This window comes from Anomaloglossus baeobatrachus, chromosome 5 (assembly GCF_048569485.1).
Source record: "Anomaloglossus baeobatrachus isolate aAnoBae1 chromosome 5, aAnoBae1.hap1, whole genome shotgun sequence".
NCBI classification, from domain to species: Eukaryota; Metazoa; Chordata; class Amphibia; order Anura; family Aromobatidae; genus Anomaloglossus; species Anomaloglossus baeobatrachus.
Window position 1 is genome coordinate 432,753,044 of NC_134357.1, and position 25,987 is coordinate 432,779,030.

Consider the following 25,987-nt stretch of genomic DNA (forward strand, 5'->3'; position numbering starts at 1 on the left):
TTCCGTATCCACTGTAAGGGCTTACTGGTGGTGGCCGCAGTTTATAAGGGACAAATCTGGTGATAGATTCCCTTTAAAAATAGCCTTTTCAGAGAAATAAAACCAATTCTAACTGAAAACTTGCAGTGCCTACTCTTTTTATGTGGTAGAGCGGATTTTGGGCTGATGAAGTATAGTTTGGGTACAACTATAATCTATATATAAATTTATATAATATGACCTTGAGGTACTTGACATTTATGGCATGTGATGTGACACATTTGTATAGAACATTCATGGGATTTATTCAAAGCATTACTTTTGTCTACAGAAACTACATGCCCAGATGAACGCACATGACATGTACAAGCCTCGAGTGTATGCCGAAGAAGGAGAACTTTCTCACTCATCCTCTCTGGAATCCATCAGCATCTCAAGCAGTGTTGACAACCTGTCGAATCTTCATAGTTTTGGATCCAAGTTCAATGTTCTGGAGAACATTTGTGAAGATCACATTATGAAAGTTCCCACCACAACTGATCTTTAAAAAGGAGAGTGTTATTTTTCTAGAAACCAATTTAGATATCTCGTGAACTGAGTATAGTGAGATCTGATGTTGAAAATGGAAGATGAAGTATGAAAAAACAACAAAACTCTGACACCCTGCCCAAAAGGATGGTCTTATCTTATGAAGGTGCAGGTGTCATGTTCTGGACAGAGTATCCATAACTGTTAATGCAACTTGGACTCTTACATTGAACAGAACATAGGCTATATTCTCCATTAAGTCAAGCTAGGTTTAGAGATGAGCGGACCCATGGAAGTTTGGGTTCTGCTGGTCCAGCAAAACTTTTTTAAAGTTTGGTTTTGGACTCGAACTTGACCTGAACTTCATTTGAAGTCACTGGTTGGCAGTTCGGCTCTCCACCCACATACAACCAGCTATAAACAGATCCATTTCGGTGGGGGGTGGCTTTTTTGTTTTTTTTTTTCCATTATTTTTGTTTCTTGCACACTACATCTGATAACACTCTTGTTACCCCCAGTGCGAGCTGTTCAAACACTGCAAGAGGCTCACACTGGGCTGACCACCGTACATACCCGACCATAGCGATGCTCACGCCAGTGGTGTGCATTCGTAAACCACCCAAACTCCGAACCCAAACTTTGTTTTCTTGGAAAAGACTGAGGTCATATCAAACACTGAACTTCAGGTTCGCTCATCTCTAGCTAGGATACCATTTCTTAACTTCATCTCATTAGAGATTTTGGAGATTTTTATAGCTTGTATCTTCGATGGTCACAATGAATGGTGTTGGTTTAATTTGGACTCATTGTAAAAGGTCTTCCAATTATATACTGTATAGTGGACAAGTATGCGGTAAGTGAACCTGCAAGCACAATTGAATCCATTCCTTTTTCTGACCTTTTTATTGTTTCCCATCTTGCCTCAATAGGTTTCTTCTGTGCTTATTGCTGCCCCTTTCTGAGCGAACAAACAGTCCAGTAAAATTAAGACACCGATGACCATTAGCCAAACTAAACAATGGTTTATCTTTTTATATTTTGCGCCTATAGACAATACTTGAATTATTTTTTTTTTTTATAATATTACTCTCTATGGGCCAGATTATAACTATTACAACACTACCCCCTATGGACAGCAGAATTGCCCCCTACTGCTTGAATGATGGCTATGCGTCTAACTGTAATTACGCTTACATTGTTACATAGATTGAAAAAAACCTAGGTCCATCAAGTTTAATCTTTATCCACCAATTATACATTTTTTGTCACTAAATTACCTATAACCCATAATGTTGTGTGTACTGAGGAATTCATCCAGCCCTTTTTTAAGACTGTTATAGTATCTGCCATTACTACCTCTTGTGGTAGGGCATTCCACAGTCTGACCACTTTATGTGTAAAGAACCCTTTCCTATTTAGCTGCCGGAATCGCTTTTCTTCCACTCTCAGTGACTGCCCCCAGGTCCTTAGTATTGTCTTTGAAAGGAATAAATCATGTGCCAGTCCTTTATATTGACCACACATGTATTTATACATCTAAATGAGATCTTCTGAGATGTCATTTTTTCTAAACTTAACAAGCCTAACTTTTCCAACCTCTCATTATATGGGAGGCATTTTATCCCTTGTAATAATCTAGTTGTTGCAGCCTTTGAACTGACTCTAACTTCTGTATACCATTTTTAAAATGTGGAGCCCAAAACTGGATCCCATATTCTAGATGTGGCCTTACAAGTGATTTATAGAGGGATAACACTATGTTGGGATCATGGGAGTTCATCTCTTTTTATACACCCTAAAATCTTGTTTGCTTTTGCAGCTGCTGCTTGACATTAAGTACTACTGCTCACCTTACTTGTAACCAGATTACCCTAGTCCTTCTCCTGTTCTGTAGTCCTGAGTTTACTTCCTTTTAATCTATATGCAGCAATAGGAATACTCCGTCCTAGGTGCATTACTCTACATTTATCAATATTAAATCTCATTTGCCAAGTCTTTGCCCATTCATACATCTTATCCAGATTGTATTGTAATATTGTACTATCAAGGTCCGTTTTTAATATCCTACATAGTTTGGTGTCGTCAGCAAAGACTGACACTTTACTATCAATCCCATTCACAAGGTCATTCATAAAGAGATTAAAAAGAATTGGTCCTAGCATAGATCCCTGCGGTACCCCACTGCTTGCTGACTATATCCCATTTAGAGAATGTACCATTTATGACTACTCTTTGTTTCCTGTCTTTTAGCTAATTCCTTGCCAATCTGCTTATAGTTTCCTCTAGTTTCTGCTTCTGGAGCTTCAGTATAAGGCTTTTATAATGTACAGTCTCAAATACCTTGGCAAAGTTCAGATAAATCAGCTGCATTACCAACATCCAGATTTGCATTTACCTCCACATAGAAACCCAACATGTTGCTTAGACACAAGTTATCTTTCATGAATCCATGCTGGTTGACAGTTATTATATTATTCTCTGCAATATATTTTTGCATGTCATCTCCTATAATTCCCTCAAAAACTTTGCACACAGCTTATGTCAGACGTTCCAGACAGTAGTTGTCCGGATCCACCTTCTTACCTTTCTTAAATATCAGTATCACGTTAGCCATCTTTCAATCCTGTGGCACCAACCCTTTTACAAGAGTGTCTAAGAAGATAAGTTACGGTGGTCTGTCAGTTGTGGAGCTCAATACCTTCAATATCCGTAGATGAATGCCATCTGCCCAAGAGATTTGTCAACGTTTAATTTGCTCAGCTGCAGGAATATTTTTTCATGTGTTAAATTAGTTATATTAGGTTGCAAACTTTGATTTTTGCCTTCTTGAATGATTCCTGGAACAGTCAGTTCATTGGTGAACAGGGATGAAAAGTGCGTGTTTAATGTCTCCTCCTTTTCTTTGTCTTCAATAATTATCTTGATATTATCTTTCTAAGGGGCTGATTCCATTATTTTTTTTCTTTTCGCATTGGTGTATTTATAAAATTTTTGGGGATTTATTTTTATTTTGTTGGCTATTTGTCTTTCAGTAGCTAATTTTGTTTGCTTGATTTCTTTTTTTACATTTCCTATTGAGATCTTTATACTCCTGAAATGCTATTTTTATATTCTTGGCCTTCAAGATTTTAAATCCTCTTTGTTTTTGTCTTATTATACTTTGTACTGTTTTATTTACCCATAGAGGTTTCTTTTCATTCCTCGATAGTTTATTACCAAACGGTATATTTTTTGTACAGGATTCTAGTAGTATATCCTTAAACATACCCCATTTAAGTTCGGTATTCCCAGTTACCATGACGTGGTCCCAGTCTACATGATTAAATTCTTCCCTTAATTTGTTGAAATCCGCTTTCCTAAAGTTCCAGGCTTTTACATTTCCTATTTGAAATGTTTTATTGGATATTGTATTGAAACTCACCATATGGTCTCTGCATCCTAAAAGCTCCCGGCCCTGTAGATCTGAAATTGTATCTGATCTATTTGACAATACCAGATCCAGCTAATTATCTCCCCTGCTTGGTTCTTCTACCATCTGAGAGTGGTACAGATCTTAAGTTGAATTTAACAAAAATACACATCCCTCCATCTGTTTTGTCTTTCCTGTCCTTTCTGAATGTAGTGTAACCCTCTACGTTTGTCACCCAGTCATGGCTCTCATCGAAACAGGTTTCAGTAATGCCTACTACATCGCAATTCATGGCTGATATACAGTAAGAGTCTCCAATTCTTTCATTTTGTTTGCAAGACTTCCTGCATTTTCCAGTAGACATTTAATACTATTAACACATTTATTACTCTTCGCCTCCCTACTTTGCTTGCATGTCCCAGCCCCACCCAAATGCTCATTGACTCACACTGTCTCACTCTCTCTGTCTATTCTATATATCCTCTTTTTTTGCACAACTACCTTCCCTCCCCCAAGATCCTAACTTGAAGACAAGAATTAAAAATGGATTAATTAAATGTAAATATTATTCAATTTGGTGAAAGGGAGAACATGCCACATAGCAGACTACCATTAAAGTGTAATTGTACTTTTAACTAATTTTTCAGAATAAACTCTCCTATGTGTCCAATAGGAATAACACCATTGTATGACTTGTATCCTGCATTTTTAACAGTTTTCACCCCTTCAAGCTCTAATTGCAATCCACTCTGAGCTGGTGGCAGGAGACTAGCGGTTATGATGTGTTCAATGTACTACATGGCACACAAAGAGAGATTCCTGATCTTCATTCTTTTGTATTGTATAGAAAAAAAAACAACATTACAGCGTTACTGAGCTCTGTAGATGTTAGTCCAACTGTGGGATGAGGTAAAATCCTTGTAAGAAGACTCACCTTTGTGTCTCTCTTGTTTCGTTTTCTCACACTGCCCTTCACTCCTCTTCCCCACTTGCATCTCCATAGAATATAAGCAGTATAATCTGATACCTCACTGTGCTGGTAGTCCTTCTTGTCTTGAGAAAAACAGAGCTGTTTTTTCCGAAGTGAATGACAAGATCAGAAGATGGGGCAAAGAAGAAAAGTGGTCCTAAGGGGAGAGAGTAATAGAATTCTCTGATAACATATATTGCAACATTTCTTATATTCACACATACTATTGATTTTTTAGAAGTCTGTTGAAAGTACAGTTCCACTTTAACATGGCCACAAATGTGAAGCTTTCACCTGACTTCATCCAATATTTTTTCTAATTTAGACAAAGAATTGTATTGTTCAGAACTGTAATTATTATAATGGTATCCCCTCCCACGCCGAAAGTTGATAAACTGTGTTATGTCCAGTGCAAGGCTAGGAGTGGTGGTATGTGACACAGGAATTCAGATCATACCAAAGATAAAATCTGCGTTAAGACCTGCCCCCTCAAGTCCTTCACTAAGTAAAACACAAGGGATCAGTTGGCTGGAGTGTTCCTTTAAGAGTCATTGTCACATGGTTAAAGGGAACCAAACATCAGGATTTTCGTGTATAAGCTGCAGCCAGTGCAGTACTGGCACTATCATGCACAGTGTGTACATACCATCAGGGGGCAGCTCGGATGTTTAGGCAGTGAAATACAACTTTATAAAGTTTGAAATTTCGTGCACTTTTTGATTGACGTGTGCACCTCTGCAGATAATAGATCAAACATTTTGCTAATTATAAGGTCACAAAAAAGGCAAATAAAGCCTAAACACAATATGACCCTATGTCAGCGCAACACTAGCAATATATCATAAAAAAACTGCGCTACACAACATATAAGAAATTAATTTTTATTATTTCAAATATTACTAACAACTAGTATCAATAAGTGGACATGGCATCAGCAGAGAATAAAAGACAAAAGACAATTGTTTCACAACAATGTAACATACCAAAGGTTAGATAGACAAGAAATACACTGTATAACCGTGATGAACCAATTATTATTGTGATATCCCCAGTACATAGACTATTGTGGTTCCAGATAAAGAATCATAATTAGATATTGGTAAGCAGGCAATGTATGTGAATTAGATACCTAGTGATAAGGTAGAAATAACCATTATCAATAGAAATTAAATAGTAATACTTGGAAAATAGCCACCACACTTAGCCCTGCACAAACAAATAGCCAAGGAACCACATCAATCTGATCAAGGGATTAACAAAGTAAACAATGTAAATGATCACGGATATATTAAGCCATCAGAGTAAGTGCATAATTACCTAGGGAAACATGCACTTCATCACGGTTATACAGTGTATTTCTTGTCTATCTAACCTTTGGTATGTTACATTGTTGTGAAACAATTGTCTTTTGTCTTTTATTCTCTGCTGATGCCATGTCCACTTATTGATACTAGTTGTTAGTAATATTTGAAATAATAAAAATTTATTTCTTATATGTTGTGTAGCGCAGTTTTTTTATGATATACCTCTGCAGATAATGTCCGGGCGGGTTATGCAGGAGTTCCCCGCCCACCCACCAGCCTGTTCCTCCCTCTCTCCTGATGTCCGGGCGGGTTATGCACGTGTTCCCCGCCCCCCCCGCGCCGCCTGTTCCTCCTTCCCTCCCTCTGGCTGTATGTAAATATCTAATCTTCAGAAACATGGCGCCGGAGTGGGCCTCTACGCATAGCGCTTATCTCCGGCGCCATGTTTCTGAAGCCCCCGCATTACACAACTTGGTGTCTGAGAGGGCGGCGCATGCACCCTCGTTTCTTCACAGCCCGTTGTGACCGCGGGAGCGCGCGCGATTAGAACAGGACAGAACAGCTGACCGGAGGACGCGATTACCTGCTGCTCATGTATCGTGCCGCCCCAGGACACCGGGCCAACACACCAGCCGGTGTGACATCGCTGTGGCGCCGCCCTCTCAGACACCAAGTTGTGTAATGCGGGGGCTTCAGAAACATGGCGCTGGAGATAAGCGCTATGCGCAGAGGCCCACTCCGGCGCCATGTTTCTGAAGATTAGATATTTACATACAGCCAGAGGGAGGGAGGGAGGAACAGGCGGCGCGGGGGGGCGGGGAACACGTGCATAACCCGCCCGGACATCAGGAGAGAGGGAGGAACAGGCTGGTGGGGGGGCGGGGAACTCCTGCATAACCCGTCCGGACATTATCTGCAGAGGTGCACACGTCAATCAAAAAGTGCACAAAATTTCAAACTTTATAAAGTTGTATTTCACTGCCTAAACACCCGAGCTGCACCCTGATGGTATGTACCGTACACACTGTGCATGATAGTGCCAGTACTGCACTGGCTGCAGCTTATACACGAAAATCCTGATGTTTGGTTCCCTTTAAGGTTTGTTGAGGTGTTATATGTTGTAAATATTGTTTGGTGCTTTAGGAATTTTACTGATCAAAAATAATCTGTAAATACAAATGAAATGCAAAATAATATTTTTTTTCCCAACATTGGAATATAAAAGTTTTGCTTCTAACAAAAGGAGTTGTCTTCTTCGTTATTCCTCAGACGTATTTGTGGAAAGTGCAGTGAGAAATCTGTGTAACCTGCATATTTTTTTTTTTTGCTTGCTAAAAGAAAGCACTCTTGCAATGTAATATCAGAGCTGTGATGGGTAGGATTTTGTCAGAACACTACTTTTAATAAGTGTCTTACAAAATATATTGCTCGGAGACTACTGGTACTCTATAGTTTGCAAATCTGCTCTGAGATGAGTAAGAAATCTATTTCTCTAGTACTGCTTTTCTATAAGACAGCGTCCTTTATTGATCCTTGCATCATGACTAAGGACATTACCTAAATAAGAGTCGCACACAAATGAATGAAATACCCATCAGTGAAAGGGGTGGTTCACTACACAGAATAGTGGCCACACATCGATGTAAAGCTCATAAAGAAGGCTTTTCTCAAATACCTTGTGTAGTCAGTTGTGCCTCTGAGCGGCACTATTGCAGTCCGCTCATCCCCATCACGTGGCTCCCGGGCTCAGTGACCTCTGAGATGTGGTGATGTCACGCAACTTCTTGTTGACCCAGCATCACCGAGGCGGGACCCAGTCTCCCTGAGTGATTGGCTGTGGGCGGAGTTTCAGCACTCATCACAGTCCAGCATGTTGCGCTTTCTCTCCTTCGCTGCAGAGAACTGCAAGTAGGAGCGATGATGGGCTGTGATGAGCGGTGAACTACATCCACAGCCCAGTCACTCAGGGAGACTGGGGCTCGCCTCGGTGACGCTGGGTCAACTGTAAGTTGATGTGATATCACCGAATCTAAGAGGTCACAAAGCCTGGGGTCACATGATGGGGATGAGCGGACCACAATAGTGCTTCTCAGAGGCACAATTGAATACACAAGGTATTTGAGAAAAGCCTGCTTTATGAGCTTTACATCGATATGTGGCTACTATGCTGTGTAATGGACCACCTCTTTAAAGGGTACTGTTTGAATAGTGTAAAGTGGTACTCTTCTTCACCAGCTGCCATAGGGAGTCTTGAAGGCCAAGCAATGTTGCCTTGGAAAAAAAAGATATGCAAATTTCCTGTCCATCAGAAGTAATAAAACTAAGAAAGATGTCTCTCTAGTGCCAACTATTGGCTTAAGCTATCAATGTCTGATCCTTTAACAAGCCTTGCATTATGACTAAAGATATAAACAAAACAAAAGTCTCCTGAAAAAGAGCAGACTGAATGACAATAGCTTTACTTCTTCTGGAGGACCGCTAATTTGCATACCTTTTTACCACCAGGCCTTGGCCTTTAAGAAGCCCTTTTTCGAGGGTCTGGGATTGTTTACCCTTTCTTTAACTGGTATTGTCTGAATAGTAGGCACACATAAACAGATGTTTAGAAAAGTATTTATAAAGTCCGTTTATGATATGCAAATTACCTGTCACGCTAGTGTGACGCCCTGGGCAAGCCAGGGGTCACAGGTCATAACACCACCACACCCTACACCCCAGTTAGGAACACCAAGGCTAACCTAAAATCCTTGTTGCCTTCCTCCAGGGGCTGATGTCCACACCAGGGGGTGGGCCAGGCGGTTGGCTCCGCCCACCGAGGAGTTCACAGCCCTGGAGGCGGGAGAACCAGTCAGATGAGTTTAGAGGAGTGAAGTAGAAGGAAGTGGTAAAGGAGGACAGTAAGAGTAGTGACAGAAAAGGAACAGTTAAGAAAGCCTGAAGCTGGTCCGGGTGTGTGCCCCGGACTGAGAGACAGCAAGGTCAGCAGACGGCGGTGACTGTCTGCAGTGGTGACTGCTTGGAGGTTGCTGGAAGGACCGCGGACGGGTGGTGGCCCGGCGGTACCGGAGCGGTATACGAAGAGCAGTCAGCACCAGTGGCAGGAGCCTTTCGGATCCCGGCAAGGCTAGGAGTCGCCGTGAATTTGCCAAATCCGTTAGTGAAGGGGACCTCTGGGTCTCCCAACAAGCAAGTCCCGATTGAAGGCAACAGTCCAACCGTTACAGAGAGACACCGCCACCGCCAGGGCACCAGTTTCTCAGGGCCAGCGCCTGCGGGCAAAGTAGGGCTCCTCCGGCCCATATCCAAGCCGGGGAGCGGGTTACCGGTGGGAACCCATCGAAACCATCATCATCTTAGGTGCAGGAAAAAGGGACCGTCACCGTCAACTACTGGGGAAAGCAAGTGCAGCCGTCCGTGGGAACCGTCTTTCCAGCCATGTGTTTTACCGAGAACTGTGTCATCGTCTCAGGCTGAGTGAGTACCACAGTGCCGCAAGGCACAGAGCTGCCCCCGCGTCCCTGCACCCCACCAAGCCCTGCATCACCCACTCCATCACTGGGCCCCGGGACAACCAACCCCCTACCCACGGAGGGGAGGACTAACATCTAGCTGCTCCATACCATCACTCCCGGGATCCCCATACAGAGCAGCGGTGGTGTCAACAAATCACCACAACCGTGGGTGGCGTCACGGACAATAAACTATCCCAAATCCCAATCCCCTTTCACTCACGGGCGAGGAGCGCCGCTCGAGTCCCCGGGATCCGGCCCATCGCTTGAGCCACCGAGCAGCAGCAGCAGGCCACAGCAGCCGCAGCGGCAGCCGGACCCGAGCAGAGGGAGAGCGCGGCGTCCCCTCCTCCGCCCGCGACACTAACTATGGGGAAGTACCCTGCGAACAGCGAAAAGGAAAGGAAAGAAAAACTGTTTGTAGGAAAGGGGGACATGGTAACCCTTGACCAAGCCTACCGCTGGACCCTGGCTTCCCTCACCATCCTAGATAGGTCCTGCACCTATGTGCTGAACAGAATAACTGACCCTCGGCTCACCCTGATTTGGGCCCTAGATGGGGAAAGGATGGAATGAGCTCTTCGTCAACCCCACTAAGAGCTAAAGGACACAAATGGGAAAATACCAAACAACTTATCTCTAAGAAGATTCAGGGAGAGGGACTGCAACACGCAACAAAGTTACTCCAGATGATTGCAAGCCAACTGCTTGCACTCAGGATCTGTAGGGAGTTCGAGCTTTCACCAGCACACACCAGCAGGGAATAAAGGTATTTAAGGACACAAAAGGTAAGTGCTGACGAAAACAGCTGAAAAGGTGAGGAACTCCACAGGGTTCTAAATGGAAAGGGATGAGCCCCAAGCAGATGAGATACATAAGATACCATATACACCAAGCAGGAATAATAGTCAGTTAGGGAGCAGTTTGCGCAGCCAAACCCTGCGAACTTCTATAGCCGGACACCAAAGGACTGTTTGTCACCCGTGACACACCTGTGACATTACTCCCTTGACTAGTCGATGGGCCGTTCCTCCCCCAGACTTGTCGGCCTACCTAGCATGTTATCATGCCTCTGTGGGGGTGATAGCATGACTTACAGGAGACTTTAAGGTCGAGTGAGTTTTCAATCTTACATGTCTAATTTTGGACTGCCGATCGCATTGTTCCCCTGGAGATAAGCCACCAGCCAACGTGTAAGCCAGTGGCTTTAGGCCACGTCTCACTAAGCAACATCGCTAGCAACATCGCTGCTGAGGCATGACTTTTGTGACGTAGTAGCGATGTTGCTAGTGATGTCGCTGTGTGTGACATCCAGCAACAACCTGGCCCCTGCTGTGAAGTCGCTGGCTGTTGCTGAATGTCCTGGACCATTTTTTAGTTGTTGCTCTCCCGCTGTGAAGCACACATCGCTGTGTGTGACAGCGAGAGAGCAACAACTGAATGTGCAGGCAGCAGGAGCTGGCTTCTGCGGACGCTGGTAACCACAGTAAACATCCGGTAACCAAGAAGCCCTTTCCTTGGTTACCCGATATTTACCTTCGTTACTAGTGTCCGCCGCTCTCACGCTGTCAGTGCCGGCTCCCTGCTCTCTGCACACGTAGCTGGAGTACACATCGGGTAATTAACCCGATGTGTACTCTGGCTAGGAGTGCAGGGAACAGGGAGCCGGCACTGGCAGTGTGAGAGCGGCGGACACTGGTAACGAAGGTAAATATCGGGTAACCAAGGTAAGGGCTTCTTGGTTACCCGATGTTTACCGTGGTTACCAGCGTCCGCAGAAGCCGGCTCCCTGCTGCCTGCACACGTAGCAGAGTACACATCGGGTAATTAACCCGATGTGTACTCTGGCTAGGAGTGCAGGGAGCCAGCGCTAAGCGGTGTGCGCTGGTAACCAAGGTAAATATCGGGTTGGTTACCCGATATTTACCTTAGTTACCAAGCGCAGCATCGCTTCCACGCCTCGCTGCTGGCTGGGGGCTGGTCACTGGTTGCTGGTGAGATCTGCCTGTGTGACAGCTCACCAGCAACCCATGTAGCGACGCTCCAGCAATCCCTGCCATGTCAGGTTGCTGGTGGGATCGCTGGAGTGTCGCTTAGTGTGATGGTACCTTTTCTCACACACATGAACACTCAGCCGAACAAGCGCTCTTGTGTATGGGAGAGTTGGCTGAGATGACTGTTAGCCCACAGCCATCTAATGTGTATGGCTAGCTTTAAGGTGGTGTCACACACAGCGACAACGACGTTGCTGCTACGTCACCATTTTCTGTGACGTTGCAGCGACGTCCCGTCGCTGTCGCTGTGTGTGACATCCAGCAACGAGATGGCCCTTGCTGTGAGGTCGCCGCTTGTTACTGAATGTCCAGCTTCATTTTTTGGTCGTCGCTCTCCCGCTGTGACGCACAGATCGCTGTGTGTGACAACGAGAGAGCGACGAAATGAAGCGAGCAGGGAGCAGGAGCCGGCATCTGACAGCCTGCGGTAAGCTGTAACCAAGGTAAACATCGGGTAACCAAGGTGGTTACCCGATATTTACCTTCGTTACCAGCCTCCGCCGCTCTCAAGCTGCCAGCGCCGGCTCCTGCTCTCTGCACATGTAGCTGCAGTACACATCGTGTAATTAACCCGATGTGTACTGTAGCTAGGAGAGCAAGGAGCCAGCGCTAAGCAGTGTGCGCAGCTCCCTGCTCTCTGCACTGTGACATGTAGCTGCAGTACACATCGGGTTAATTAACCCGATGTGTACTGTAGCTAGGAGAGCAAGGAGCCAGCGCTAAGCAGTGTGCGCGGCTCCCTGCTCTCTGCACATGTAGCTGCAGTACACATCGTGTAATTAACCCGATGTGTACTGTAGCTAGGAGAGCAGGGAGCCAGCGCTCAGTGTGCGCGGCTCCCTGCTCTCTGCACATGTTGCAGCACAGCGACGCGTGTCGTTATGATCGCTGCTTCGGCTGCTGTGTTTGACAGCTAAGCAGCGATCATAACAGCGACTTACAAGGTCGCTGCTACGTCACAGAAAATGGTGACGTAACAGCGACGTCGTTGTCGCTGTCGTTTAGTGTGACCCCAGCTTTAGTCTCCAGCATTTTCTGAAACAATTGGTCTTGTGGAAATCCTATGGAAAGCAAATTGGGTTAATCTCCGGCTGATCAGATCTCTCTTTTGTTGGAGGTTGGCTTAAGCCCCAACCTTTTAATTAAAGGGCCAAGCTTAGTAATCTTTTGTTTTACTGCAGACTGGGCAAGTGGGGAGGCTCTTGCTTCAGATACAGTAGTTGTCTAAAATGGCCAGAAACAGATAGCTGTTGGCCCAACACTTGATCAGCCCACAGCAATCTCTCTTGACTCCCCTGATACCTATGCATGATCAGAGGACGAAGCATATACAGCTCTGGGAAAAATTAAGAAACCACTGCAAAATTTTCAGTTTTCTGATTTTTCTCTTTATAGGTATATTTTTGAGTGAAATGTAAATTGTTCTCTGAATTTCCAAGCAATAAATTTTGTATTTATTTTCTGAAAATGAAAAACGGTCAAAATAATGAAAAAAATACTTTGCTTTCAGATCTCAAATAATGCAAAGAAAACAAGTTCATAATAATTTAGAAACAACAACAGTAATAATGTATTAACTCAGGAAAAGTTCAGAAATCAATATCTTGGGGTATAACCATGATTTTTAATCACAGTTTTCATGCGTCTTGGCATGCTTTCCACCAGTCTTTCACACTGCTTTTGGGTGACCTTATGCCACTCCTGGTGCAAAAATTGAAGCAGTTTTTTTTTTTGTTTAATGGCTTGTGACTATCCATCTTCCTCTTGATTACATTCCAGATGTTTTCAACAGGATTCAGGTCTGGAGATTGGGCTGGTCATGACAGGGTTTTGATGTGTCCTTCATCCACTCATTGATTAACCTAGCTGTGTGACATGGTACATTGTCCTGCTGGAAAAAACAGTCCTCAAAGTTGGGGAACATTGCCTAAGCAGAAGGAATCCACTATTTTTCAAAGATAACCTTGTATGCGACTTGATTCATACGTCCTTCACAAAGTTTAATCTGCCCAATTGGACTGGAGTAAGGTAATCTTCTCTGATGAGTCTAATTTTCAGTTTTGCCCAACACCTGGTCATCTAATGGTTAAGCAGAGACCTGGAGAGGCGTACAAGCCACAGTGTCTTGCAGCCACTGTGAAATTTGGTGGAGGATCAGTGATGATCTGGGGATGCTTCAGAAAGGCTCTAATTGGGCAGATTAAACTTTGTGAAGGACTTATGAATCAAGCCGCAAACAAGGTTATCCTGGAAAAACAGTTGATTCCTTATGCTCAGGCAATGTTCCCCAATTCTGAGGACTGGTTTTCCAGCAGAACAATGTGTCATGCCACATAGCTAGGTCAATCAATGTGTGGATGAAGGACTACCACATCAAAACCCGGTCATGGCCAGCCCAATCTCCAGACCTGGATGGATGGTCACCCACAGGGGCGTACTAACATGCTAATGGAGCCGACTAGCCAAGGAAGCAACACCCTTGGGACTAGTCCCTGGCCTCATTAGCATATAATAAAAGATCTTTATAAATATTTTTTCTAAAGACCCCTTTATTTATGCTAGTGTATACAGGGACAGTTAGGCAGAGATTAGCAATATGCAACCAGAACTACTCGTGGTTCTGGGTGCATATTGGACCTGAGAAGTTCCCTTTAAACAATCTAGGATATAGATGTAAATTTCCATGATTTATAAATAGTGAAAATATTAATACAAATGTGGCAAGACTGTCACAAAGTTTTAAATATGAAGAGAAAATATATTTTGTAAATTCTGAAACTGACTGCTGAGTAAATGCTGTCATTTCTGCACCTCAGCATCTGCACCCACAGATCTGGATGCAGAAGAGGAGCCTTATAGGTGACGTATTGTGGCAGGATTTCTTGTGACATGATGTCACTTTAAATTATCTGTCTTCTATATACCAAAACAAGGAGATAATATCTGAATGTTTCATAAATGTCATAAATTTCATAAAAATAAATGTTTTTGAGAGATAGCGCTGGAGAGTCAGAGGATCTGTAAGCAGGTGAAGCCAATCTCGCATAGACCATCCAGACTCCTGACACTTTCCTGATCTATATGCTTAGGAGTGCTGTAATCCAAGTGTCAGATGGTTGGGCAGGAACATGTGTAGCTGTTGATGCACCCAGAATGGGAGATAAAGGGCCATCAGCCTCCCACTATAGTACAATAAGCAAGGCTGTCACCGGCATGGCTGGAGATCCAACTTAAGGCTTATAAAGGGAACATGGCAGATACCTGATGACAGTCATGGGAATGTGCAAAGTACAGCAACTCTGATTTGACAGTAATTACTTTGATAACAGGTTTGAGCACTAGGACATTTCCATTTTCAGGCGTAAATAGTCTCAGAGAAAAGTATCAACAGGACATCAGATAGGTGAACATGACCAGAGAGCTGAAAAGATTGTTGAGAATACTGTAATCCCTCTAAAGACCAGCAGATGGAGCCGATAAACTATGTATGATGCTTTGTATAGCAGAATTCGCAGCTTACAATAAGGCAAAAAATACCAAAAATCTAAGTTGCTCAGGATACTATTATAAACTAAAGTAGTCTATACAATTATAATCTGTTTCCAAATCTATTATTGTATCCCTATGTATTATTTCTCTATGTATTACTCCCTGTCTGTTAGGGGAAAAAGGACAATTTCCAGAGTTTACTGCTTGGGACCCCATCTATTAAGAAAGACCATTCACCAAATTTTGAACTGGACACAGGTAGTAATAGTAGCTGCAGAACGGAATAAAACCTGGTTTGTTTTTTTTTTCTTTTTAATTTCACCTCGTTTGAAATATTTGAAATCAAATTATATGGGACCTAATGAGTTAACTTTTGTTACATCCAAGTGAGTGTTATCAGAGAGCTTTCATTAAGATGATGATGACCAATCATATGCAATTAACGCATTAGGTGGTAAATATTTTAATTTTAATATCTCTGCACCAGAAAGGAGAGTTTAAAAAAAAGTATGTATATTATTCCGCTCTGCAGCCACTATTATATTGTGTGTCCAGTTCAACATGAAAAATTTGGTGAAAAATCCTCTTTAACAAGCTAACAAAAGTTATCTCTCACTGTAAGGCCTAAGCCACACGGCGAGAAAATTGGTGCGAGTGGAGTGCGATAAAACATCGCATTCCCCTCGGACCAATTCTAGCCTGTGTGTCAGCACACATGAGCGATTATTTACTCTGCCCTAATCGGACCGAGAAAACAATCGCAGCATGCTGTGACTGTAATGCGAGACTCTTTCTCTTGCACCCATTCAAGTGAATGGGGCGAGAGAAAAATCGCACTGCATTCGCGGTACACCGGTGTACTGCCAGTGCAGTGCGAGAATGGCAATAGCCGACTACGGAGGAGAGAGGGAGAGAAATCCCGCAGCTGAGGTCTGCTCACATGATCGGACCGCAGATGCAAGCACACTCGCATGAGACTCGGCTCCTGCTGTGCTGCCAGCGCGAGCCGAGTCTCATGCGAGCATCGCAGTAGTGCCCCGTGTGGCCCCAGCCTAACAAACTCTCCAGCCCATAAACTACATGGTCCATTAGTGAGCAGAAATGTGTGGCCTGTAGAGAGATTTACGCTCTCAAGTAGGCATTAGGCAGTGTTCACACAGATAACACCACTTTCTCCAAGAGAGCAGTTTAATTGCTTTCATAAACTTGAAGGGATTCAAAACAAAACAAACTCTTCTAGGCACAAAGTTATAAAAGCAAATGAATTGTTAATTCAGCAGGTATATATATATATATATTTTTATATATATACATATATATATATATATATATATATATATATATATACACACACATGTTAGTGTCGTGGGCGGAGGAGGGGACGCTGCGCTCACCCACTGCTCGGGTCCGGCTGCTGCTGCTGCTCGGTGGCTCGAGCGATGTGCCGGATCCCGGGGACTCGAACGGCGTTCCTCGCCCGTGAGTGAAAAAGGGTGGTGTGGTTTGGGGATATTGTCCGTGACGCCACCCACGGTTGTGGTGAGGTTGTGACACCACCGCTGCTCTGGACGGGGATCCCGGGAGCGATGACAGGGAGCAGCTTGGATGTTGGTTCTCCCCTCCGTGGGTAGGGGGGGGGGTTGGTTAGGGTTAGGGATGACAGGCGGGTTACGGGGCCTGGTGAGGTGCAGGGTCGCGGGGGCAGCGCTGTGCCGCACGGCACGGTGGTACTCATTCAGCCAATGAATAATGCAAATAAGAAAGCCGCGGAGACACCATCACGTATTTCTCAACGCTGCCAGGAAACTAGCCAGGTGTTTCACCGGGAAGGACAGTCTCCAGTCAAGGAGACCACCTATACCAAACATGGTATCCATCCACAGACAGCCGTTTCGGGGTATTTGCCCCTCATCAGTGTGGAGTAGGAATCTGGTTAGTGGGGGCAATGCCTAGCAAAAGACTACTTAAGCAAGCATTGTTGACCTTAGGGAGATCAACATATCCACTGCGGAGACACCATCACGTGTTTCTCAACGCAGTGATTCTAGAGCAACGCCCCCTGGGAAGCCGAGGCGTGGGGGATGGGCACAGGGGTCGTCTCCCGCTGGACCTCCTGCACAGAGCGGTTGATCGGCACCGGTTTGGGGGAAGTCTCCACAGGTGCCTCCGGTATCTCTCTTCCAACGGCCTCGGACTTCGGCACCTTCCACGGGAGCGGCTACGGGCGGTCATGGGCCCCGGCTGCAGGTCGGTCCGCCTGGGCGGATTGGCGGGGGTACTGCTACCGGTGGTGGTGGTAGCGGGCCTAGTGGTGGGGCAGCAGCAGCCAACACGGGTAACGGGGGAGGTAGCAGGGCGAGCGGGTGTAGACCGGGCCCCTCGGCCGCGATGACCGACCCACTAGGGGTACAGGGGCGTGGGTCACTTACCCTCTCTTCCAAGACTCCCTCCACCTCGCGTCTCCGTATGGCCGCCACCACCTCCGCCATGTCGGCCTCCCACTCCTCCAAGAGGAGTTGCACTCTGATCTGCAGCCGTTGTTGCAGCTGAGCGGTCCGGACCTCCACCCACGCCGCGGTTCCAGGTGCGGGGGCTACGGTGCTGCGGGACGGTTGGTACATCGCTGCGGCGGCCTCTTCCAGGAACAAAAAGATGGCCGCAGGGTCCTGGCGTCCCTGCTTTTATAGCTGCGAGCTACATGCGGCCAGACGCCATCCGTCCCCCTTAGTCTTTTTCCGGCTCCTCCTCTACAGGGGCGGGGTTTGGGTTTTCGCGCCTCCACTACTCGGGAAGACGCTCGAGCGGGGACTTTTCGCGCCCAAAATGGCGGCTTCTCAAGATTTTCGGCTGGATACCTCCGGCGGTCACAAGGCGCACCTCTACCAGACGGCAGAGCGGTAAGATCCTGTTTGCGACGCCAAGTTGTCGCGGGCGGAGGAGGGGACGCTGCGCTCACCCACTGCTCGGGTCCGGCTGCTGCTGCTGCTCGGTGGTGGCTCGAGCGGTGGGCCGGATCCCGGGGACTCGAGCGGCGTTCCTCGCCCGTGAGTGAAAGGGGGTGGTGTAGTTTGGGGATATTGTCCGTGACGCCACCCACGGTTGTGGTGAGGTTGTGACACCACCGCTGCTCTGGACGGGGATCCCGGGAGCGATGACAGGGAGCATCTTGGATGTTGGTTCTCCCCTCCGTGGGTAGGGGGGGGGGTTGGTTGTCCCGGGGCCCCGGTGAGGGTTAGGGATGACAGGCGGGTTACGGGGCCTGGTGAGGTGCAGGGTCACGGGGGCAGCGCTGTGCCACACGGCACGGTGGTACTCACTCAGCCAATAAATAATGCAAAGTCTCCGGTAAAACAAACGGCTGGATGGACGGCTCCCACAGACGGCTGCGGTGTTTCTCCTCCCGATAGGTTGATGGTGACTGCCTTTCCCTGCACCTGTGTTGTGTTTACGGTTCCAATGGCTTCCCACTGGTAACCCGCTCCCCAGCTTGGATGGATGCTGAGGGAGCCCCTTTTGCCCGCAGGCTCTGGCCCTGGGAACTGTAGCCTTGGCGGTGACTGTGTTTCCCTTCACGGTGTGAGCTGTTGCCTTCAATCGGGTCTTGACTGCTGGGAAACCCCGGAGGTTCCCTTCGCTAACGGATTTGACCGGTTTTACGGCGACTCCTAGCCTGGTCAGGGTTCGTAAGCCCTGCCGAATGGTGCTGGCTTCTCTTCGCTCCCCGATCCGGTACCGTCGGGCCACCGCCCGTCCCCGGTCCTTACAGTTCGCTCCAATCAGCCTCTGCTGCAGATGGTCACCACCGTCTGCCAACCTTGCTGTATGTGCCCGGGCCACACACCCGGACACAGTCAGTCTCCTCTACTGCCACTTCACTCTCTCACTCCCAAAACTAAACTGACTCCTTTTCCCGCCTCCAGGACTGTGAACTCCTCGGTGGGCGGGGCCAACCGCCTGGCCCACCCCCTGGTGTGGACATCAGCCTCTGGAGGGAGGCAACAAGGATTTCTGTTTGACTTCGGTGTGCCTAGCCGGGGTGTGGGGTGTGTTGTTGCAGTACCTGTGACGTCCTGGCTTGTCCAGGGTGCCACATTAGGGTGAACTCTTAACCAGAGATCACTTGTTGCCTACTGCCTGGCCTAATTGGTGTGGATCAAGTGCATGCATAAAGAATCACATCAGACACAGTCGGATGTGAAATCTCTTCTTGATCACAGTAAAAATGGCAGCCAAAGAGAACAGGAGAGATCATGCGGCCTCTGATATAGGCTAGAGGCATACACAAGTTCCTTGTGGTTCCTAAATCTGTGTCCTTAAGGAGGAGCCCTACAGTTACGTCTATAATGTCCGGTATTGCCACAATTGTAGCAGGCATCTTTGTTACGTTGTGCAGGAGATAACTGGTCTTGATCTTGTACGTTAGTCCATAGAATATGGGTTTTCTTGCTTGAAGCTGTTGTAGATTTTTCAGGAAGTGCCTTCTTGAATCCTTTAGCTATTGTTAAAACATCCTTAGTATCCAATGTGGCATACTCAGGTCTGATTACTTGAAATTGCTTCTGTCGCGGGCGTCGGGGCGCTGCGCTCGCCAACGCTCGGGTCCGGCGCTGCTGCTGCTTGGTGGCTCGAGCGGTGGGCCGGATCCGGGAACCCGAGCGGCGCTCCTCACCCGTGAGTGAAAAGGGGATGGTTTGGGTTTGGGGATGTTGTCCGTGACGCCACCCACGGTTGTGGTGAGGTTGGGGCACCACCGCTGCTCCGGACGGGGATCCCGGGAGCGATGACAGGGAGCAGCCGAGATGTTTTCTCTCCCCTTCGCGGGTAGGGGGATTTGGTGGTCCCGGGGCCCGATGATGGTGACTGTAAGGTGGATAGCGGGGTTTGGCGAGGTGCAGGGTCATGGGGGCAGCGCGGTGCCAGACGGCACGATGGTACTCACTCAGCCAATGACGTAGACGGAGTCTCCGGTAAAACAAACGGCTGGATGGACGGGTCCCGCAGCCGGCTGCGATGGTCACCCCCGGTAGGTTAGCGGTGACGGTCTCTCCCTGCATCGGTGTTGTGTTGTCGGCTCCGATGGCTTCTCACCGGTAACCCACTCCACAGCGGTGTATTTGCCAGAGGACCCCCTTAATGCCCGCAGGCTCTGGCCCTGGGAACTCTAGCTGTGGCGGTAGCTGTATTTCCCTTCACGGTTGAGCGGTTGCCTTCAGTCGGGTCTTTGCTGCTGGGAAACCCCGGAGGCTCCTGTCGCTGACGGATTTGACTGGTTTAACGGCGACTCCAAGCCTGGTCGGGGTCCGTAGGCCCTGCCGAATGGTGCTGGCTTCTCTTCGCTCCCCGGTCCGGTACCGGCGGGCCGCCCGTCCCTGGTCCTTACAGTTGTGCGTCAATCGGCCTCTCCTGCTGATGGTCACCACCGTCTGCCAACCTTGCTGTATGTGCCCGGGCCACGTACCCGGACACGGTCAGAGTGCTCCTACACTACCACTTCCCTCCTTCCACTTCACTTTCCCTTCCTCAACCAACCATCCTTTCCCGCCTCCAGGACTGTGAACTCCTCGGTGGGTGGAGCCAACCGCCTGGCTCCACCCCACCTGGTGTGGACATCAGCCCCTGGAGGGAGGCAACAAGGATTTGTGTGTGTGACTGGTGTGCCTAACCGGGGTGTGGGGTGTGTTGTTGCAGTACCTGTGACGACCTGGCTTGTCCAGGGCGCCACACTTCTTCAGGGCTTCTCAAAGGCCTTCAGCAAAAGAGGAGACAAGCAGTGTCCGTTGAACCTTGATTTGGTTACTGAAACCGAGGTCACTAAACATTTGAGTTAAACGAGCATAATAACTCTCCACTGATTCTCCTGGTTCTTGTGTGACATCCTTGAAAGATGTTGACTGATCAGACAGCTTATCTGAGGCCCATGTTTTAAGTGTTGGCATAACTCAACACCGGAATCCCACGTGATGTCACTGACAAGTGTGGCATCATTTAATGCAGTTTCCATAACAGGCCAATATGCATCGCCCGCTTTAAGATTTGCTAGGGAAATAAGATCTTGCCACGTTGCAGAGTAATTTCTCTGGATTTGAAGCATATTTCTGTAGAAAGGCATCAGCTGCTTTTCTGGATCTGGAAGCTGGTTCAATAGAATAGCAGCTTGCTGTGGTGTAAACTTGATATAGAGGGTGGGCTCCCCAGACGTGGGCTTTCTTGCTATTTGTAGTGGAACCTGAGGGTGGATTGGAGGTGGCAGTGGGAGTATGGGCATTGACGCTTGTATGAAGGGAGCAGGAGGAGGTGGTAAACCCATACCTCCCAACCGTCCCGGATTCTGCGGGATTGCCACGATTTTAGAGGGCTGTCCCGCACTCCCGCGGCTCACAGCTGATGTCCCGGCTCCTCCCCTCAGTGGAGTGAATAAATTAAATTAAGGTATCATCGGCTCTGGAGTTTCGGGGCGGCTGGGACTCGAACTCGTGGAACTGTGAGTTCATTGTTTCAAAGGCAGCAGCTTTACCACTGAGCTACTGCCTGTATTGAAACCAATAGGAAGATTTTGTTGTCTTGACCTCTATACTGCAGACACCAGAAGCAGGTTATTCAGCTGCAAAGATCGATGGAGGGATGGATGAATGGAGGGATAGAGGGAGGGATGGATGGATGGATGATAGAGGGATGAATGGAGGGATAGAGGGAGGGATGGATGATAGAGGGATGAATGGAGGGATGAATGGAGGTATTATTATTATTATTATTATTATTATTATTATAGGTATAGAGGGAGGGATAGAGGGAGGGATGGATGGATGATAGAGGGATGAATGGAGGGATAGAGGGAGGGATGGATGATAGAGGGATGAATGGAGGGATGAATGGAGGTATTATTATTATTATTATTATTATAGGTATAGAGGGAGGGATAGAGGGAGGGAGGGATGGATGGATGATAGAGGAAAGAATGGAGGGATGAATCGAGGGATAGAGGGAGGGATGGATGGAGGGATGAATGGAGGGAGGGAGGGATGGATGGATGATAGAGGAATGAATGGAGGGATGAATCGAGGGATAGAGGGATGAATGGAGGGATAGAGGGAGGGATGGATGGATGAATGGAGGGATGAATGGAGGGATAGAGGGAGGGATAGAGGGATGGATGGATGGATGATAGAGGGATGAATGGAGGGATGAATGGAAGGATAGAGGGAGGGATGGATGGATGGATGAATGGAGGGATAGAGGGATGAATGGAGGGATGAATGGAGGGATGAATGGAGGGATGAATAGAGGGATGAATGGAGGGATAGAGGGAGGGATGGATGATAGAGGGATGAATGGAGGGATGAATGGAGGGATAGAGGGAGGGATGGATGGATGATAGAGGGATGAATGGAGGGATGAATGGAGGCATAGAAGGAGGGATGAATGGAGGGATAGAGGGAGGGATGGATGATAGAGGGATGAATGGAGGGATGAATGGAGGGATAGAGGGAGGGATAAATGGAGGGATAGAGGGATGAATGGAGGGATAGAGGGATGAATGGAGGGATAGAGGGAGGGATGAATGGAGGGATAGAGGGATGAATGGAGGGATAGAGGCAGGGATGGATGGATGGATAATAGAGGGATGAATGGAGGGATGAATGGAGGGATGGATGGATGATAGAGGGATGAATGGAGGGATAGAAGGAGGGATGAATGGAGGGATAGAGGGATGAATGGAGGGATAGAGGGAGGGATGGATGGATGATAGAGGGATGAATGGAGGGATAGAGGCAGGGATGGATGGATGATAGAGGGATGAATGGAGGGACGAATGGAGGGATAGAGGGAGGGATAGAGGGAGGGATGGATGGATGATAGAGGGATGAATGGAGGGATGAATGGAGGGATAGAGAGAGGGATGAATGGAGGGATGAATGGAGGGAGGGATCATGGATGATAGAGGGATGAATGGAGGGATGAATGGAGGGATAGAGGGAGGGATAGAGGGATGAATGAATGGAGGGATGAATGGAGGGATGAATAGAGAGATAGAGGGAGGGATAGAGGGAGGGATGGATGGATGATAGTGGGATGGATGGATGATAGAGGGATGGATGATAGAGGGATATATAGATACACGACAGATAATAGATAGATAGAGATAGAATCATAGATATAATCATAGATAGAGAGATAGAATCATAGAGAGATAGAATCATAGATAGAGAGATAGAATCATAGATAGATAGAATCATAGATAGATAGAATCATAGATAGATAGATAGATAGAATCATAGTTAGATAGATAGAATCATAGTTAGATAGATAGAATCATAGATAGATAGATAGAGAGATAGAATCATAGATAGATAGATAGAATCATAGATAGATAGAGGGATAGAAATAAATAGATAGCTAGAGGGATAGATAGATAGATAAATACTGTATCTCAATGTAGGTGAAAGAGTCAGATTCATTTGTTCCCATAAAACTACTATAAAGAAATGAGGAAAAAAATACAAATACAATTTTATTTTTTTTTATATCTTCACCACCTTGGATTCAAACCAGCAACGTTCAAAACTTGTGTCCAGCAGCCTCCTAGCTTTCCTAGCTGCTCTAGCTGTTGAGCGACTAGGATTGATGATGTCAGAGGGAGGATTTCACATAAATGAACCTACAATGCAGCCTCTTACACAGCAGATTACACAGGACACAGCTACATTGTACAGAGCAGCATCTCTATGTCCTGTATTCTAGAGGGAGAGGAAAAGAGGATTTTTTTTTCTTCTAATAAAGTTACTAAAAATAATAAAAAAAATAGAATAATGTAATTTTATTACACTTTTTTATAAAATAATAAACATCACAAATCAGCAAATAACATGGACATATTTGGTGTCCCTGTAATCGTAATTACCTGAACAACACAGCGAACAGATTATTTATGGGGATCGGTAAATGGCGGGAAAACAAAGGCGCAATTTATTATTTTTCTTTATTAAAACCCATAAAAAATGTAATAAAAATGGATCACTGAGGCCGTGTTCACACATAGCGTAAATGCTGCATTTTATCTGCAGGTGTCCGCGCCAAGAGTGCAATAACAATGTTCTCTGATTATTGCGTGTTTGCGGTATTTTTTATACATTGTCCCCCTTATTTGATACATGTTTGTTGCTGATGTGAATCCTGAAGCTTATAAAGAAAGAAACACCAAATACGCACAGTTCAGCGGCGTCTTTCCACGCACCAGGAGCGGAGATTTCAGGACGTCTCATCCACTTTGCTTGGACAATTAGTCCATATTCACATGTAGTGTAAATGCTGCATTTTTTTCTGCTGTTTCTTTGCACATTTATCCTGCTGTGTTTAATTGTCCAAGTAAAGTGGATGTGATTCCATGAAAAGACGCCGCTGAATTCTGCGGTTTTCGGGGGGGGGGGGGGGTTCTCTGGAGGTTTCTATGTGGAGCTTAAAAAAATGCAGGAAAAAGCTTCTCTGTACAATAAAAACGCTTAAAAACGCAGATTCACGTCTGAACCAAAAACGCATTAAATAATGGAGAAAAGGCAGAAAAAATGCAGCAAAAATGGAAAAAACAGAGAAGATAGTTATTGTGTAGTTTGGTGCAGACAGAAACAAAAAGAAACAGAATTTATGCAACGTGTGAACACGGATTGATAGGCACAAATAAGCAACATGTCATATAGTGACACAGAAATATAAAAAAATTCTGACTGCTATAAATATGAATGAACAGTCCAGGGCATCTGCTGAATGACCCTTACTGCCAAATGGGTGTGGCTAGGGGCGTGGTCAAAATTTGCCGCTGCGCGCGCCGCATACTTTGTCCCTCTTTCCTTTCTTGAAAAGTTGGGAGGTATGGGTAAACCTGGAAGGAGAGTTTCTGACTGAACAGCTCCTGTATCATGAGGTGGAGTCCAGGTGAGGCAGGCAGTCTTGAGAGCTTTTACTATCCTGTGTTCATTACTAATCAATCTGATTTCAGAGAGACAGCAAATGTTTGGGGGGCTGCATTTGTTCATTATAACCCCTACTATCTCTCTTGCGCATGCTTGAATGTGATATCCAAAATGCCAGAACCAATAGTGGGAATTGTCAGGGTCTCAATCTGCTGACTAGTATTCACATATTCTAAAATGCGAGTTATTGCAGTGCGAAGTTGTTGTGTACTAACGTCTGGATGCATGGGATCAAAAGTAGGATCACAGCGTGTATAATCAATCTGCAGGGAAGACTGCCAGGTTTAGTCACTGCTATGTCCCCAATAGCTATCTGCCCACGTGATTCAGCAATGACTCGACTGTCAGCTTGAATAGTCACCCCTCCTGCCTCCACTATAGCTCTAGCTATTCCTCCATTGTGCTGTGAGAATTAGCAGCAGTGACAATAGCGTCTGTCTCTATTGTTGTTATTATTTATCTGTGGGAGAGAAGCGCATATAGGGTCTTATCCGGTATGGGTTTTTAGGAAATAAATTGCCAAAGGCACACTCACCTATTGAAGTTGTGTCAGGCACAACTCTTTTGATGCACAAATATTTAAATGGTGGTTAAGCAGCAGCCCCGAAAGGCAATGAAACAATATGGATAAAAGAATACGGGTTGAATGCTGCACTAAAAACCACAAGAATCCAGGGGAGTATGATGAATTCCTTTTCCTTTATTTCTGCAGGTCAACGCGTTTCAAAGATATATCCGTCTTCTTCATCAGGACAAAAATTCAAAACGAACAATATATAT

The 25,987-nt window shown here is 46.2% G+C and overlaps 1 protein-coding gene across 4 annotated transcripts in view; it reads left to right on the forward strand.

Moving 5' to 3' along the window:
• LOC142311727 (cadherin-like protein 26) overlaps nt 1-5,487 on the forward strand; it is a 273,298-nt gene extending 267,811 nt beyond the window's left edge. For all 4 annotated transcript variants that reach the window (XM_075350388.1, XM_075350392.1, XM_075350389.1 and 1 more), the window contains one exon: nt 311-5,487. In XM_075350388.1, coding sequence (XP_075206503.1) covers nt 311-526 — 216 coding nt within the window. In that variant the 3' untranslated portion in view covers nt 527-5,487. The remainder of the gene's footprint in view (nt 1-310) is intronic.
• Nucleotides 5,488-25,987: the final 20,500 nt, after the last annotated feature.